Source organism: Hemicordylus capensis, chromosome 1 (genome assembly GCF_027244095.1).
Source record: "Hemicordylus capensis ecotype Gifberg chromosome 1, rHemCap1.1.pri, whole genome shotgun sequence".
NCBI lineage: Eukaryota > Metazoa > Chordata > Lepidosauria > Squamata > Cordylidae > Hemicordylus > Hemicordylus capensis.
Window position 1 is genome coordinate 279210000 of NC_069657.1, and position 18231 is coordinate 279228230.

At 44.1% G+C, this 18231-nt stretch overlaps 1 protein-coding gene across 3 annotated transcripts in view; it reads right to left on the reverse strand.

Annotated features, from left to right (window-relative positions):
• Positions 1-13547, reverse strand: part of TRIB2 (tribbles pseudokinase 2) — a 31876-nt gene extending 18329 nt beyond the window's left edge. Inside the window, exons 1-3 of one of the 3 annotated variants that reach the window (XM_053285596.1) lie at positions 13413-13540; positions 11913-12456; positions 5796-6088 (exon numbers count right to left, since the gene is read on the reverse strand). In XM_053285596.1, coding sequence (XP_053141571.1) covers positions 5796-6088; positions 11913-12182 — 563 coding nt within the window. In that variant the 5' untranslated portion in view covers positions 12183-12456; positions 13413-13540. Of the gene's footprint in view, positions 1-5795; positions 6089-11912 lie in introns of all 3 variants that reach the window. The other 2 variants (XM_053285597.1, XM_053285595.1) reach the window with 2 other exon arrangements.
• Between the last annotated feature and the right edge of the window lie 4684 nt (positions 13548-18231).

Sequence of the window (18231 nt, forward strand, 5' to 3'; positions counted from 1 at the left end):
TAAGTCACAATAGAGGGTGGTTGTTGTTTTTTTAATCTCACCTTCTTGTTAGCAAGACTAATTAACAAGCATGAGCTTTCAGCATCAAATATTGTGACAGCTAATATTTCAATATAATTGAAATCTTAAAAATACTCTTCAAGCATTAATAACTCCCTGGCAGGAAAAATACTTGCAATAGGGAAAAAGCTATTACTCAGTGCATGCTCTGTACCAATAGTGTTATTTAATTCTAAACTCTTTCATAAAATAAATTTTCCTCCCTTTCATGTCCCTATTTCACATAAAACAAATAGTTTGATCTCATCATCTATCAAGAGACACACAAGTTAGATGAGATTACACCTTAGTGCCTTTGCATTGGCACAGAATTAGTTGCCACCTTGAATGGCTACAGCATAACTCTGATGCTGCAGCGCCACAAGGGCGCAGAAGGGACATGGCACAGGAGGGACGAAGGACTCACTGTCCTATTCACATAGTCAAGTTCAGGACCACTCTCCCTGCCTCCTTCCATTTGTGTAATGCAGCATGCCAAAGGCAAAAGTATTAAAATTAATATTACTAGATGTACTCGCAAAGATCATCTGTGTGCTAGGACTTTGTTGCTCTCCTTGCCCCCGCCACAGCCCCTACTTTATTGCTCAGTGTCAGCCACCCACTCTCACTCGTCCCCTCCCCGCCGCTTACTCACTCACCCCCTCCCCACCGCTCACTCACGCTCATTTGTCCCCTCCCTGCCCATGCTTGCTCACCCCATCCCTGCCACTCGCTCGCTCACTCACCCCCTACCTGCTCCTCTTCCTTATCTGCATATGGAATCCCCACTGCCCAATCACCATGGTGCTTCTGTTCTGTTACTTCCAACTGATAAAGGACTGTGTGGGTGGGGCTTGCCACGTATGACCTTAGTGTATTATATAGATAGGAGATAGTCAAATGACACTCCATATGACAAAACAGTTACAAATCTTAGTTACACACATTAAAGCAAACATAAATCACAAACACCTATACAAGAGGCAGCCCTGCAGCACACAGAAACCCCCAGGACACATCAAGTAATCAAAGCACTGGCTGACATACTACACAGCCTCGTATGCATGCTTAGTGCACCATGGGCACTGCTGCATCTTCCTAATGGCAGTTGCAAACATTTACAGAACTACTGAAATTGTATGAGGGGATGGCGCAATCATACACCTGCTATCATACAACTCCCCTGTGCAATTTCAGCATTTCCGCAAGTGTTTGCTTTCTCAACTGCCATTAGGAAAATGCCGCAGTGCCCATGGTGCACTAAACATGTGCAGGAGACTGCATGGTATGTCAGCCACTATGAACAGCAGAACAGAAGGGCAACAAATTATACACCAGCCCCAGGTTGGGGCGCCCTTGTTCCAGAATAAGGCTGTACTAGCACCACAGTTAATGACATCACAGCCATGAATGCATACAAGCAGCGTCAGAATGAAGCACATGCACACCAAGATACACCGCACACAAAACCACAGCACTCTGCTTCCACACCATACAATGTGAGGGGGTGTAGACAGTAACTGCCAACAACAAACATACAAAAACACTGATAGTAGGAGAGAAATTCGCAATGTAGAAGCACAAAGGGGAGCAATCTCTTATAGACACACACAAAACCAATCAAATTGTAGGAAAGAAAGAGAAAATGTCTGGATTGAGAACAAACCTCCAAGCCTTTTGGACACAATAACCTACCAGGAGTCCCAACACTGTAGCTGTAAGAGTGTGCAAGGACAAGACACTTCGCCATTTTTGTATCCCTCACTTAACTGTGTGAACAGCAGGAGATCTAGATGCCTTCTTAATTCTTTCCAGAGGAATGCATAATCCTACAACATTCACACATGTTCTTACAACATTCATAACGCTAAGCAGTCTAGCTAAGCTACCACTGTTGACAGATGCAACCTTTTAGGATGCACCAGCACTAGTGACTTTGCTGAAGACCTGGGGAATGTGCATGTTGTAAGCAGGGCATCCTCCCAGAGTCAAGGTTCAGTAACAAGGCTCAATTACAGCACCTGAAAATGAGAACTACTGCCTGGCAGGTAAGACGAGCACAAGATATTCCCTCTACCTAGCTGGTATTTAAAAAGAAAAATAGTCAAGAGGAACTTCTGAGTTGAATCAGTTTACAGTGCCACTAGGTTTCATCATAATATCTTCAGGGCATAGGAAGGAGACAGGATATAGTAGGTCCTGCTCTGTGACCACATGTGTGAGAAGCCTCATTCAAAGTGATTAAAGGCATTATCATTCTTCCTCCCAGCACTGTCAATTTCACTCTGCCACACTATGTGCACAGCCAGATACTTGTGATTTTCCCAGTATTTTAATAAATTTATTATATATGGTATAGCATAGGTTTTAGTTCACCCTATCTGATGTAACTTCAGTATGTTGTATTTTTGCTTCTATGTTAGGACTTGTGGTCACAACAATAAACTTATTACTTAAAGTATTTGGAAAATTGTAAGCAAAGAAGGAGAACTCAACTCAGCACAATTGCAAAGGTACATGGAAAAAGTAAAGAAAAAGTCAGCCTGTCTACAATTAAAATAATCAATACACTGGGGAAAGAAAAGAAGCAGATCACCCTTGAAGCCTTCCTGGTAGGAAGCCATCAAAGGCTCATGGAAGAAATTTTAGGGTTGGCCCACTAATGGTCAAATGAGGAAATATAATGCACTCAGCATTCTACCAACATGCCAAACATGTCCTCTCACTGACCAATTTTAAGCTTGTGGATATAAATTATTGGGGTAAACACAGTATACAGTACTGATGCAATTCTAGCATTTGAAGAGGACATTGTGCAAAACGCTTAGGGAGGCGAGGTGGTGAAGGTATTTTCTGGTTCTCTTTTTTAAGATCCTTGTATGCCACCTAAAGAGTTTACAGTATTTTGTTTTCTAGTACAATACAATGTTGTGTCTGCAGTCTGTAGCAAGGCACATGATGCCCCTAGTAACTGCTGAACATAATGAAGGAATATATTAGAAGTACCAAGACCCCAAATCATACAGATTAGAAAAAGCTACTCCGTGATACTGACTTGCCTGCTTAGGCCGCAAGTATAAAAAGGACAATAATTGCCTAAACACTTATTGCCTTATCTGAGTAGCCTGAACATCTCAGGATTTTCATCTGCTGTTCTTATTGGACATTACACAGGAAAAACAAACTGTGTCCTTCCATTTGACTGCCACCTCTACCATTCTTGCTAAACAGGTATTATTAGCAATGCTTAAGAATCCAGCTTAACATGTGCTAATTCATTACATTAACCAAGAATTACAAAAGGCTCCTTCAAGTCCAGTGTAATGTAGTGTAAACCCGTGAGTGTTCAGAACCTCTTCATGCCAGGTCCTAGCTCCGAAACGCAAGTGTCCAAGCAAAGTCAGTTTCTCGAACAACAACAACTTTATCTGTTAACCATCCCATAAATTGTTCTCTGGGTGGCTCACACCATTAAAAAAAACATACAACTAAAATGTATAAAACAAAAAAGATTACAATAGGAAACAAAATACAATATTAAAACATTTTTTAAAAACCTGTTTTAAAAAGCCAGAGTGAACAGAAAGTGATGATGCCAGGTGAGTCTCACTGGGGAGGCTATTCTCTAAACAGGGTGCCACCACTGAAAAGGCCCTCTCCCTAGTAGCCTCATTTGGGTGGGGGCACTTGGAGCAGGGCTTCTGAAGAAGATCAAGGTCTGGTTAGGGACATAGGGAAGAAGGTGCTCTCTCAGGTAGCCTGGCCCCAAGCTGCTTAGGGCTTTAAAGGTTAAAACCAGCACTCTGAATCAAGCCTGGAAACAGACTGAGAGCCAGTGCAGTTGCCACTGCAGGAATATTATCAAAATGCCCAGCCTCAGTTAATAATCTTGCAGCCCTATTTTGGACCAACTATTTTCAAAGGCAGCCCCACATATAACACACTGCAGTAATCTAAACAATAGGTTAAGAATGGGTAACTGTGGCCAAGCTATCTCCGTCCACCTAAGGTCACAGCCAGCGTATCAGCTGAAGCTGATAAAGGCGCTCCGAGTCACAGAAGTCACTTGAGCCTTTAGTGACAGTGCTGGATCAGTGAACACCGCCAGACTATGAACCTGGTCTTTAAGGAAAATGCAACCCCATCTAAAACAAGCTGGACATCATTCACTCAGATGGCTATTTTGAGGTAGCCATGGAGGACCCAAATGCAACAACTATGAGAATACTGATCTTCTAATACTGGTTCAATTTACATCACCAGGTGGCAGCCCCACTTAGAAAAGAAGCAGTAACATATGCCAAAGCTTTGCAGATCTGCATGATTCAAGCCTTTTAATTTCTTTCCTCGAGGCCCACTGATTCCTTGAGTCAGAAGGCACTCCCTTTACACGGAGATTTCATATTCCCTCCCATAACAAATGCCAGAAGCCTGTTGACCCATTCGATGGCAGGTTCCTGAAAGGCATTAGTAAGTCCCATGCCAAACTTTTGGGTAGACAAGATTTATGACTCAGAAGCATTAAGGCCACATTGGGTCAACACAGAATACAAACCATCAGATTTTTGGAAATCTATGCTAAAAATTACTTCTGCTCATCTCCCCTCCTTGTTGTTTTATAAACTTACAAGTCACTTCTCTATTAACAGCAAACTCTCAAAGTGACTTACAAACATGCAAACCCTACAATAGAATGAAACCCATCAAAAGCATACACCTAAGACGAAGAACAGCAGCCATCATTCTATCATTTAGTAACTTGGAAAAGAATTTGTGCATAAGAATAGGAGTGTGCACAGAATCGGTCCGGGGCCATGTAAGAGGCCTCCAAATCGGTTCGGAATTGGGCCGGGCCGGCGGGGTGGGTGGGTGTCTGGCTTTAAGGGTGGGGGGTAGTACTTACCCCTCCCGCCGCTTTTCCCCTTCCGGCACTCCACTTCGGTGCAAGGTTTTGTGGGCGGCAGAATTCCTCCCTGCCGCCCCTGCCCCCATCGTTGTCCGGAAAAAGAGGAAGTTGCCGCCACGCATGTGCCCGCCACCGCCATGTCCGCACGTGCCACACATGCCACATGTTGCGTGTGGGACGTCACAGACGCAAACGCAACATGTGATGTGTGCTGCGCATGCGTGTGGCAGCAGCTAGCGCGCGCTGCGATGGGCGCATGCGTGGCGGCAACTTCCCCCTTTCCCGGACACCGATGGGGGCAGGGGCGGCAAGGAGGAACTCTGCCGCCCCAAAAACTTTGCACCGAAGTGGAGTGCCGGAAGGGGAAAAAGCGGCAGGAGGGGTAAGTACTACCCCCCCCGCCCTTAAAGCCAGACACACACACCCCCAGTGCCGGACCGCGCCTCCGTGGTTCTGCGCACATCCCTACATAAGAACCATTTTCACTGGGTGGAAAGAAAGGAATACGTTTTTAGAAGCCAGCTGCTGTGGTAGGATGGATCTGACATCATGACTCAAAATTAAGCACCCTTCTCTTCTCCATAAACCACATTAAAGGGGTTGGGTGGGGAGAGAATTCCACAACTCAAAAGGTATATTTGTGTGCAGGACTAATACGCACTCCAGTGCCAAGAACAAACCTGCTCTCTACAAACAAGAGAGGCTGCACTATGCTGTACAGGCACTCCACTTCCATGTGGTGGAGGCATTAACAATAAGAGTGCACAATAAACCTTAATCGTTAAAAAACAACCCACATCACAGTCCCAATACATTTATGCGAGGAGGGGGAGACGAGGCAGCTCCTTACCTTTCTTCATCCTTGAATATGAATTTCCGCAGCTTGAGATCCCGCAGTACCAGTCCACCATCATGACAGTGTGCTACAGCCGACACTATCTGATAGAACAATTTGGCTGCCTCCTCCTCCTTCAACTTCTTGCAGGTTCGAACAAAGGAATGCATGTCCCCATAGCTCCTTTCAAAGAACACATACGCTTTTGTCTCCCCAAGAATGATTTCAGTAATTTGGTTGATGTTGTCATGAGGAGGCAGACAAAAACATGGCGCAAGTAATTCTTGGTAGCAGCCAACATCAAACACCTAGAGAGATGCAATGGGCAATTAAAAGAGGGTGTGTGAGAGAGAGAGAAACAGTTGCAGGCACATGACTTTATTTACTAAGAAAGCTCACAATATAGCAGACATTAGAGTTATAATAGGCACTTTTATTGAACGACTGGTTGCATTGTGCAGCCTGGAAATACTTTCTTCTTTACACACGCCAATTCCCCACCACACACACACACACACACACACACACACACCCACCCCCCTAGGCTAGGAAATTTATATTAGCTAAGGGAAGGGATGAACTAATTTCCTATCTCATGCAAGAGATAAAACCATCATGAGGTGTAAAACCAATACAGCTCTCTAAAAGCAAGATCATTAAAAGCAACAGTTCACACTCTCTACTTAAATTCTGATGTTGATATCAGTTAAGATTTGATTGAATGGCCAATGCTTTTGTATTAAGTAAGGAGGGACCAGTTCGGACAATACTCTGACCAACATGGGAGAGGAGCGTGAATCTGTATATCACCTCCCACCCCAGTGTTCCCTCTAACAGAGATTCCCAGATGTTGTTGACTACAACTCCCAGCATCCCCAGCTGCAGTAGCCTTTGCTTGGGGATTATGGGAGTTGTAGTCAATAACATCTGGTAATCCCTGTTAGAGGGAGCACGTGCAGGGGTGTGTGTGTACAAACTGCCCCCAACGTGCGGTTCAAATACACTGAAGTAGTATTGTAACTGTTTGCTGAGAGACCTTTTGTCTACATCATCCCCACAAAAATTAGATGACAGTGTGCCAAGTAGGGGAAGAGTTGTGTGCCCACACTCCTGCCCCATGCATTTAAAAGGGCTGGTCGGGGTATTATAAAAACAGCCCAAGAAATGTAAGCCTAAAAAGACTGAGAGGTACTCCCTTCTTTTGGATGAAATTCCAGCCTAGGCCTTACAGGACAAGCAGAACACACTATGCTTCCTAAAAGGCACTTAACATATTTTACTGTGATCTATGTTGTGCTACCGTTTGAGCTTATGACTGGTTATCATTTCTGCATCCCACCGTCTCTGCAAATAAAAAGAAGCCAATTTCACTTTCAGACTGCGAGCAGACCAAACAATCTAAGGCCATAGTTTGAAATGTATTTCTTTTTAAAGCAGGGATAATATTTTGAACTGAGCAAGGGCTGGTGGGCCAGCAATACTGGCTCCACCTACTGGCTCCACCTTCATTCATATTTCAGCCTAAGGGCTCTGGAACCTCATCCTATCCAGTGTGCCTCTGTTACATAGCAACAGAAGGGAAGTGCTCTGCCACAGCGGATTATGCACCTCAGCCACTCACTCTTTAAGGCCTAGTCTACAGCAGCAGGAGGTGGTGTTGCTTGAGACATTTAGCACTTCAGCCTGCAGGGGTGTCATTTAGAGGGGGAAATGGCTCCATCACATTAAAAAGCACACGTGCAACTTATTTAGAAGTTTCAGAGCCACCAATTTAACCTCAGGGAGAAAGGCCTGTCCATGTCTACTTGCAGGGAGGTGTGGTGGTGGTAGTTTTTGTTTGTTTAAAAGCAAATCATGGAGAGCATTTAAAAATGGATTCCCACCTGTGATCTGAAGAGGTAGGAGCCATTCTACCACCTCAGGAAGCAGAAGCCTCATCAACCCCTTCTTCCTTCCTCATGTGGATAGAAAAAGAGGCCTTGGCAGAGTTTTCTCCTTAGGCACCACAGCTCTCCATGCTCCATCTGGCTAGCCTTGGAGTTAGCAGTGGAGGTGTATGAAGAAGACTCTACCCAGGCGCTCTTGCTGTCCAGATAAGAGGGGAAAGAGGCCCTGGTCTGTCTCTCACAGCAAGTGCCTAAGAGATGAACGAAAAGACCGGGCTAAAGCTTTTGTTGCTTTGCTATGGAAGTACGTAGCTTCTATTTTTTAAAGCCCAGAGCAGGAGATGGGGTGAGGTGATTAGAAAGCCCCATGTCTTATCACTTGGCACACATGGAAGAAAAGAAGGCAAGGTACCTAATGGGAAGCTGCTATGAATGAATATGCTGGTGGACAGGTGGAAACCTCTTCTCCCTGAAACAGTCACAATTGTCTATCTCAAGTCTTAGGAAATGTTCCTACATGTCTTTTTTTTTTTTTTTAAGCCAAGTTTAAACCAGGGCTACACAACTTCAGCCCTCTAGCTGTCGGACTACAACTCCCATCATCCCCACTGACCCCTGTAGCAGGGAATGATGGGAGATGTCTAAAGACAGCAGGAGGGCTGAAGTTGTGAAACTCTGCTTTAAATAGCCGAGTGTCTCTTTAACAGCAGACACACCATCTGTGAATGAATTGTAAGAAACCATAAAGCATGCTGGGAAATTCTAATATAAAAAATGGCACACTAATCCAACAATGATGAATGAATCAGTACTTGAGACATTTAGAAGAGTCACACAAATCTGGGGCAAGAGGACAATATCACTGAAAATAAAGGGTGCACTGCAGTAAGAAAACATCATTAATGCAAGACAAAGGTTTCCATTATGGGCAAATTCTGTGCCATTCAAATGTCTTTGTACTTCAATAATGAAGGTCAGGAAGTTACAAAACCAGATTAATGCTATGACTGAAGAACGCAGGGTAACCATATTGCACAATGCAAAGGATAAGTGTTACAAGCTAGGAGAACAATTGACCTAGCGTTTCCTTGTTATCACTGAAACACAATATAGAAGGAAACAAGGGTCATCCTTATTCTTTTCCAAGATGGAATAGCACAGGAGCAGCCAACCTGAGGTTCTTGAGATATTGATGGACTACAACTCCCATCACCCTTAGTCACAATAAGATGTATCTGGAGGGGGGGGGGTTGTAACTGTAGTCCAAGGACAGCTGGGGGACTTCAAGCCGGCCACCCGGCTTGACAGCACTTTGCAGCCTGACCATCTGAATGTTTATTCAGAAATAAGTCCCACTAAGTTGAATGGGTCTTACGCCTGCATAGTACTGCAGCCCTCATCTTTAAGAAATTTCAGAAGCACTTTAGCAAGAGTTTGAGAAACAAGTGCAAGCTTCAGCATTCCACAGACAGCTTCACCACAGTCCTTCCTGCTGTTCCTCAAGAATTTGGAAAATGAGCGAGGAGCTTTTTCCCTTGTGTGGGTTAAGAGGCCAGCTGGCCTATTGAAAGGAAAGGGTAGAGTAGACATGCACAACCTACACCAGGGAAGTAACTCAACTTTTTCCACATGATCACATCTACAACTATAACAGAAGCTGTTGGAGTAAGTGAAGAACAGATACCTACCCCTCTACATTCCAACAGGCCTCCTTGGAAAACAATCTTCCAAGCACTTTTAAATGTATACAAGCTATTTTCAAAAGGGTCATTTGATTGAATTCTCAAAGGTTTCTCTTTGTTGAGCTGTGTATTCCTCTAATGGAGAAGCAGGCCACTTGACTTGAAAAGTATGGAAGGACTGCTAGTGTCATTGTTCAGGCATGCTTTTTCAGCATCTCTCTATCTATCTACTTACACAGTACCTCAAACACTCTCACATCTACAAAATATCCAGCAAGCAGAGCACAACTTAGTTATACCTAGCAATGAGAAGTAAACAGAAATCAGTGGGATTCTTGGGAATCTTAAAACACACTAGGGCCTTAGGATGACATAAACTGCTGGGCCTTCTCTGTGGCTGCCCCAGGGTTTTAGAATGCACTCCCTGACAAAATAAGAGATTCTCCATCTCTGGTTGCTTTCAAGAAGACCCTTAAGGCACACATGTTTTCTGAAGCTTTTAATTAAAACATATTTTAAACTGTTTAATTGTTATATTCTGTGAATTGTTTTGGATTGTTTTTATTCTGTGAAAGTGTTTTAATTATTTTAAATTTTTATACAAGAGAGAGATCTGGCAGTATATAAATACACTATGATAGATAGATAGATAGATAGATAGATAGATAGATAGATAGATAGATAGATAGATAGATAGGGCCCATTTAAGTGAAGACTCATCAGCATGCCTTTGTTATCTGATCCTCACACTTGAGGAGGAGGAACCCACAAAACTGTTTTCAGAATGTTTTGAGGCCCTCAATCTATGCAGCTTTACAAGAGATCAAGTTCCAATAGTTTTTAGGATGGTGCTATGAAGGACGCTTCTAATACTATCAAGCAGCAGGAATTTATTTTTACAGTTTCATGACAATGGAGGAAAGATGCTCACTCTTATGCGCGCTACATTTTTGTTGCATGGTATTATCTCCTAACCACATACATGACTAAAGTTTGGGGAGAGGAGGAAGCAGACTCCTAGCAATCTAAAAATTAAGCAGCTTTGCAAGACTTCTGCATTTTCACATGTCAATATATTGCTTGGCTCTCAACTGGTCTTCCCACAACAGGGTGCCATGAATAGTTTGATTTGCATCTATTTTTACAAAGTAATGTATGCATTTTAAGCAATATGCACCATTATTCCAGTCTCCAGCACCTTACACTGGAAGCCCTACACGATCAAGAGACTATCTGACATAATCAGGTATAAACTATGGAGTACTAAATCTTTGTTGAGATCCTGGATTCACGACTCACAGGTGGCCAGCGCATTTATACTGCCCTGCAAAGCAAACCTTTATGATTAACTTGCTGGGGGTGGGGGTGGCAACTTAATTTTCCTATTATATGTGAATCTAGAGAAAAAACATCTATTTGCCTGCAAAACCATAAGCAACTATTTAAGGATGTCACTGTGTCTACTATGGGTTTCACAGCTCACCAGCATTTGCAACAATTATTTTTTTGTTGTTGAAGCCGGAAATTAAACATTTGGGGGAACAATGCAAGGATTTAGAAGGTGGTGGTGAAGAGCAGCAATTTTTCCGCACAGTCATCACACAAACTGTTCCTGAAGAAATAGTTCAAAGGGATGGAACAGAAGTCTGGCGCACCAGTCACTCTGGAAGAGTAACTGCAGCAGTTTAGGAACAAAGGAAACCGTATTGCCTCTGAGTGAATGGAAGCCGCTTCCCTTGATAAGCGAGCATGTGGACTTCCTTTTCCCACCCCTCACCTTCAACTGCCAGCCGAAGAGGCCAGAGGTTGAAAAGGGTAAACTACACACTTATCTACCAAGTGTGAGCCATATGATTTTCTCCCTTTGCCTAATAAAAACAAGCAAACAAAATGTGCGTGTGTGCAAGAATCTCTTGGTCCTTGCTGGAATGCTGGGGGCAGTGTTTGCAAACAATCCATCCACATAAAGGGGCTTTGGGACTCAAGTGGATGAAAAATCACCTTTGCAGTCCCATCCTATACACATTCACTTGGTTAAAAAGTCCCCCACTGTTCTACAGGGCTCACTCCCAAGTAAGAGTGTACAGGATTATGGTCTTAAGACAAAGATGCCAGTCTGCAGTCGCCAGATTGCACAGACTGTTTTACACACACACACACACACACACACACACACACACACACACACAGAGTTATCCTGTTACAACAACCTACAATTATAAAGGAATCCTCATTTTTGAAAGTGTAATGTAGAGAGGAGGAAAATTAGATTGCATATGCAACCATCTAGCCTTTAAACACAACTCTCTCTCTCTCCCCCACTACAGTTCTCCCACCCGCCTGCCCGGTTTTGGCTGTAGGCCACCGTTATAACGTGGCCATTGTCTGGAAAGTTGCTGAGAGGTGTTCAATTATGCAAAGCTTTTGTTTTGTTTAATTTCACCCAGTGGGTTAAATTAATCGAGGGCTCCCTCCCTTCCGCCAGTCCCCTCTAAAAATAAACGTGCTAGACAGAAAATGTGTTTGTGTGTGTTATGGGGGGGGGGGAGGAGGAAAGTTGTTACCTTGCAAACCAGCTCCTCCTCGCTGTGCAGATGAACGGCTCGAAAAATGTGGTCTCCTTCCAAAGGTTCCAACAGTAAGTATTTCCCGATGCAAGAAACGCAATGCGACAAGTTGGGAGTCTCTGGCGGGCTTGGCGAGCCTAGGTTGGGGCTAAAACTCTGGCTGGACTCAGTTGGCCTTATAGACGAGAGCTCTTCAAAATCCTGGGTTTTATTCCGAGGTCTTCCATATCGTGCTATTGTGATTGGGGTTGACCTTTGTATGTTCATGGGGAAGGAGAGATCAAACCCTCCGAGAAGCCCCCAAATCACCCCCACACACCCTTTGGGTTATCTGAAGATCAGCCGTTTATCACAGGCCAGCCGCAACAATGCCTTTGTGCTGCTGCTGCTGAAAGGGTGCTTAGAGGGCAGGTTTATTTGGGATTACAGTCCAAAGTATAAAGCGAGGCGGTGTGGGAGGTTGGAGCGGGGAGCGTGCAATCAATCGAAAGGGTTCTTCCCAGCGAACCCGGCGCCTTCGATTCGTTGTGTATCTTTTCCCCTGGAGCAGCAAAGTAATTCAAAATGAAAATTTTGCACGTTCACGAAATGCAGCCTCTCAGGAAACAGTATGTACGTATTTTTAAGCCAACAGAGAAAAATTAAAAAGGGGTGAAGAAAGAGATTCGTTATCAGTATTTAATTTCTTAATGACTCCGTCAAAATACTCTCACGATTTAAAGAATGGGGTTAGGTAACGTGCTGTAATAGACGTGTGGGTTTTCCTGCTGCTCTTTCAAGAAAAGAAAAGAAAATTGCCTACGTTTTAACTGTAGATGGCGTCTGAACCTTTTTCCTGATAGCAAAGGCTACCCAGAAATTCAACAAAAAATAACGAGGGAGCATTTAACTTCAGAGGGTCATTAAGAAGCTTCGCCGACCAAAAGGAAACAAAAAAAGGGGGGGCGGGCGAATGTGTGCTATTTGGTCATAGATTTTCAGCCAAATTCCGGTTTTGATGGAGAGAAAAGACGTTCTTAATATGAAAGGCACCGTCACCACCAGGAAGAGAGGTGCACAAAGATCCACGCGCTGCAACGGTGATTTCCCCCCCTCTTTTTCTTTTGATCAGACAAAAAGTGCAACCAAGGACAAGAGCAGATCAATGCTCTCAGCTTTCCATTGCGTAGAGTTAATTTGCTCTTTCCTTCCTTCGGTGTTCACCCGATCTTGTAGTGCAATGCACATGCAAGCAAAAACCATTAGCGACAAAATAATAAAAAAGAAAATGCTGCAGGCAGGAGCCCCTCTCCGTGACGGCCTCCTCTTTGTCCCCCCGAGTCCAGAGATGCGAAGAACAGGAGTGGAGAAGAGAATGCAACCACTTTTAAAAGATGATGATGATTTCAGGCGCTGATCTTTATTCCTAGAGGTAGAAGAAGGGGGAGGAAAGGGATGGCCGGGCCAATCCCTTTCAGCAAGACATCATCTCCCTACCATGTATTAATAGCTACTTACGTGGCTGGGATTCTCTCTCTCGCTTGCTGTGTCTCACTACTCAATGTCAGGAGCGGCGGCAGCGACTCTGCCACACTCACACCGAGCCTCAGTGCAAGGGCTGACTGCCCCGTCCTCGCCGCCGCATAGCAGACTGGCTCAGAGGAGAAGGCCCGCCCCACGCTGAGCTGCCTCCTCATTGAGCCAAGGAAGCATCAATCACGCGAGCCGCCTGCCAGCCCACCTCCCCCCCCCCCGTCCTTTTCCACTCACTCAATGAGCCGGTTGCAGGGTAAACAAGGTAAAATATCCTTCCGCAGCCCAAGCTGTGAAATAGAAGCTTTGTGAGCAGTTTCGAGCTGCTGCTTCTGCTGCTACTACTACTACTACTATAATACAGTGACAGTTCTGGTGTTTCGCTGACCTCTAATTTCTGGCTGGCCTGAGTTCTTTCTGGTATTGGTTTGCACGAGTCTGAGCTGCATGGATGCCTAGCGGCATTTCCCTTGTTTTAGGAATTCAATCGTTTTGCAAGGGCGTCCGCAGGACTTTTTCCGGAGGGGGGGGCCAAGCTCCCCCCCTCCCTGATGGGAGCATATCCCATTGAATTCAATGGGGAGGGGCTGCCCCCTCTTGCCCCTCCCCCGGACGTCCGTCCAGAATATGTTAGTCATGAGGAAACACTACTGAAATCAATGAAGCAAGTTAGTCATTACGAACTTCAGTCCCTAATGGAACATAGTCACGGTTTGTATACTGCCTGTTGTCTTAAACTTATTATGAACACAGAAATGTATTTTCTTAAAAGTCAGTAAAATATAATCACCTCCCCCAAAATGCTAAAATACGGTTGCCAAATTATTATTTGGGCATACAGGGCTTCTATATATTTTTCCAAAACACAAAGGGAAAATTCTCCAGGGGCAGCCAGAGCAGCAGAGATGTGTCAGGAGAACACCCCTCCAAATATAAACCAACACTAATGGCTCAGTCATGTAGGAGACACACACACACACACCCGTGAACCTTTTCCCAATAGTGCAGCTCAGTGGTGGTGTTCACCTGCTCACGTTCTTTATGCAGCAGCAGTTAATGGCACAGTAGCCCTGCCAAGCAACAACAGATAGACAGATATTAGAATGTCAGCAAAGGCCTTGCAGCTCCCTGCTGGCTGCTGCAGATTAAAAACTGGGCTTTTTCTAGGCCACATGGGCTTAATCTGTGGCAGTTCCTCTATACCATTTTGTTAAAGAGCATCCTCTCTCTGTTGGCCAGCTGCCGCCTGCTCCCCCACACTTGGGCTCCGTTAGTGACCACTGACCAGCTGTTCTGCCAGTTAGAAAGGGAAGAAGGCAGAAGTATGGGTCCCTTTCCACTGACTCGCTTGGCCTATCACCCAGCCCTGCATCACTGACCAACTACTCTGCAGGAGAGAGGGAAACAGCAAGCTTTCATGGCCCTGATTTCACAGATTTATTTTTTTTAATGCTCATTTGCTTTGAGCAAATGCTCAGATTTGCTTTGATTTTTTGTTGTTGAACATGGGGAAATACTTGCAAAGTGCTTTATCACATTATCTAAAGCAGCACAGCATACAGCATGTCATGAATGGATCTCTGTGGAACTTTGGTATTCTACAGTTCCTTTAAAAAAAACCTTTTTTTAACATTTAAAACCCTAGTGTTCACATGCTCACCCTAGCATTATTACCATTCTTTTATGCAGTAAGAACTCTCCAAGCCTTCATTTTAGATTTCCAGCACAATTTACAGCCTACTTAAACTAGCATCCTTAGCCCCAAATTGTAAATAGGACCAAACTGGTTCCTGGGCAAACTGTTTGTGGATATGGACATAGACCATGGTTGTGTTGCATGCACAATGTCACTGTAAAGCACATTCACCTAGTCAAGGGACCACATTGCTTACTGAGACAAATCATGCACTATGCCATCAGCATACAGCATTCTTCAGCAAATGCTGAGGGCCCATTACCACCAACACGAACACACTTCCATTGAGAACCTTTTCAGTTATTTCCCTCCTTTTCTGTACTTCTTAATACTAGAGTGACCCTGAGATGCCATTTTAATTACCCTTCAAGACCCCAGTGTAACATGGCTCCAGCCCTCTTCAGATATTATTCACTCAAGTGACAGCCTTGCAGCATGTCTCCTTTCACATAAACACCACTGTAATCATGAGTGGTGAAGTCTGGGGTGATGGTGAGTGACAGCCCCGGTCTCGGACTTCCTTCCCGCTTTCAGTGTTGTAACCATGAGCACCTTATGAATAACATCTGAAGAGGGCTGCTGTGTTAGGAGCATTGCAATGGGGATTAAACTAGCAACTCCAGTTGAACTGACATTGGGGAGAGTACTGGTGTGGTTGCCTCCTGCTTCTATAGCCATTGCTTGCCATCTGGTAAACTCATTGGGGCCCAATGAGGCCCATCCACAACACTGAGAGGAGCACTACTGCTGTTGTTCCCCACCACTACCCAATAAGCAAGCAGTGGCCCAAATTATAGTGCTGTGAAATTATTAGACCACTTCTGAAGAAGCCTACCCTGGATCCTTTGTACTTGAACAACTACAGGCCTGTCTCCAAACTTCCATGGCTGGGCAAGGTAATTGAGAGAGTGGTGGCCTCTCAGCTCCAGATAGTCTTGGATGAAACTGATTATCTTGACCCATTTCAAACTGGCTTTTGGGCTGGCTATGGGGTGGAGACTGCCTTGGTCGGCCTGATGGAGGATCTCCAATTGGCAATTGACAGAGGAAGTGTGACTCTGTTGGTCCTTCTGGACCTCTCGGCGGCTTTCGATGCTATCGACCATAGTATCCTTCTGGAGCGTCTGAGGGGGTTGGGAGTTGGAGGCACTGCTTTGTAGTGGTTCCACTCCTACCTCTCGGACAGGTTCCAGATGGTGTCCCTTAGAGACTGCTGTTCTTCAAAATCTGAACTCTTGTATGGTGTGCCCCAGGGCTCCATATTGTCCCCAGTGTTGTTTAACATCTACATTAAACCTCTGGGAGAGATCATCAGGAGATTTGGTGCAGGGTGTTATCAGTATGCTGATGACACCCAAATCTATTTCTCCATGTCAGCATCATCGGGAGAGGGCATAACCTCCCTAAATGCCTGCCTGGAGTTGGTGATGGACTGGATGAGGGATAACAAACTGAGAATGAATCTGGTAAGATGGAGGTACTCATTGTGCGGAGTCGGAACTTGAGAGATGACCTCAAAACAGTGGTACATCTGCTGGTAACCTCCAGACTGGATTACTGTAATGCACTCTATGTGGGGCTGCCCTTGTACATAGTCCGGAAACTACAGTTGGTCCAGAATGCGGCAGCCAGGCTGGTCTCTGGATCATCTCAGAGAGACCATATAACTCCTGCATTGAAGGAGCTACACTGGCTGCCGATATGTTTCCGGGCAAAATACAAGGTGCTGGTTATAACCTATAAAGCCCTAAACAGTTTGGGCCCTGGGTATTTAAGAGAACACCTTCTTTGTTATGAACGCCACCGCCCACTGAGATCTGCTGGAGAGGTCCATCTGCAGCTGCCACCGGCTCGTCTGGTGGCCACTTAGTGATGGGCCTTCTCCACCACTGCCCCGAGGCTTTGGAATGCGCTCCCTAGTGAAATAAGAACCTCCCCATCTCTGACAGCTTTTTAAAAGTCTTTAAAAACACATCTCTTCACCCAGGCTTTTAATTAATGTTATTTTAATGGTTTTAATGCTGTTTTAAAATATTATTTAAAAAATAATAATATTTACTTGGTGTTTTAAAATATCTTACCTGGTGTTTTAAAATATTATTTTAAAAATAAAATTCTTAAAATAATATTTTAAAGATATTTAAAATTTTAAATATCTTACCTGGTGCTTTAAAAATTATTTTAAATTTTTAAAATTGCTGTAATGTCCCCCCCCCCATTTTTGTCTTAACAAATGTTTTACTTTGTTTTTATTCTGTTTTATTCTTTTGTTTTTATTCTCACCAGAGACCTAAGTTTTGGGTGGTATAAAACTGTTTTAATAAATAAATAATAAATAAATTAAATAAATGTCATGCCCACCCCCACTACCCAGTAAGCTCACCAGGGCTCAGCCACATGGGGGAAGCCCACCAACACATTGTGGGGCAGGGCACAAGAAAGCCTATGGTCATTTCAAAGCTGGAGTTTTGTCCATGTCAAAAATACAGGAGTAAGACCTAATCTTTTCCCTGTCTGGGATGCTTCGGTCTACTGCAAATAATGGTGTAGAAATAAGTAAGTTGGGATAAAGGCATAGCCACTAAGTGGCACAATATGCACTTATGTGAATGGTCTTTCAACCCATTCTCAACCCTTGAATGTCTAAACAAATCAGAAATTGAAGGAAGTTCAGGAGGTGCTATCTTAGGATAATTGATGGTGGCGGGGAGGTACACTTACCTGGTGGCCATGGGAACAACCAGCCTTCATTCTTCATCCACAAAAGACATAAGGATAATAAAAACTATTAAGTACTAGTATAGACTATGAAGACTAGTATAGCTCTACTAAACTCAGTAAGATTACTCTAGAGCAAGTGGGTGGGATTTGACTTTAATCATCAACATATTGTACTTACTTGAAAAGTAGTAAGTAACTGAAATCAATGGGATTTACTCCTGAATCAATAGGCTTAAGATTGTAATAATTGTTAGGCTATAATTTTTTAAAAAAACAAATCTGTGTGTAGAGCTCCATGACCTTCAGGGATTCAAATAATTCTGCAGGGACAAAGTTTCCCTATGAAACTTCAGGAGAAGAGTTAACCTTGAATCCTGCGGTCTTGCT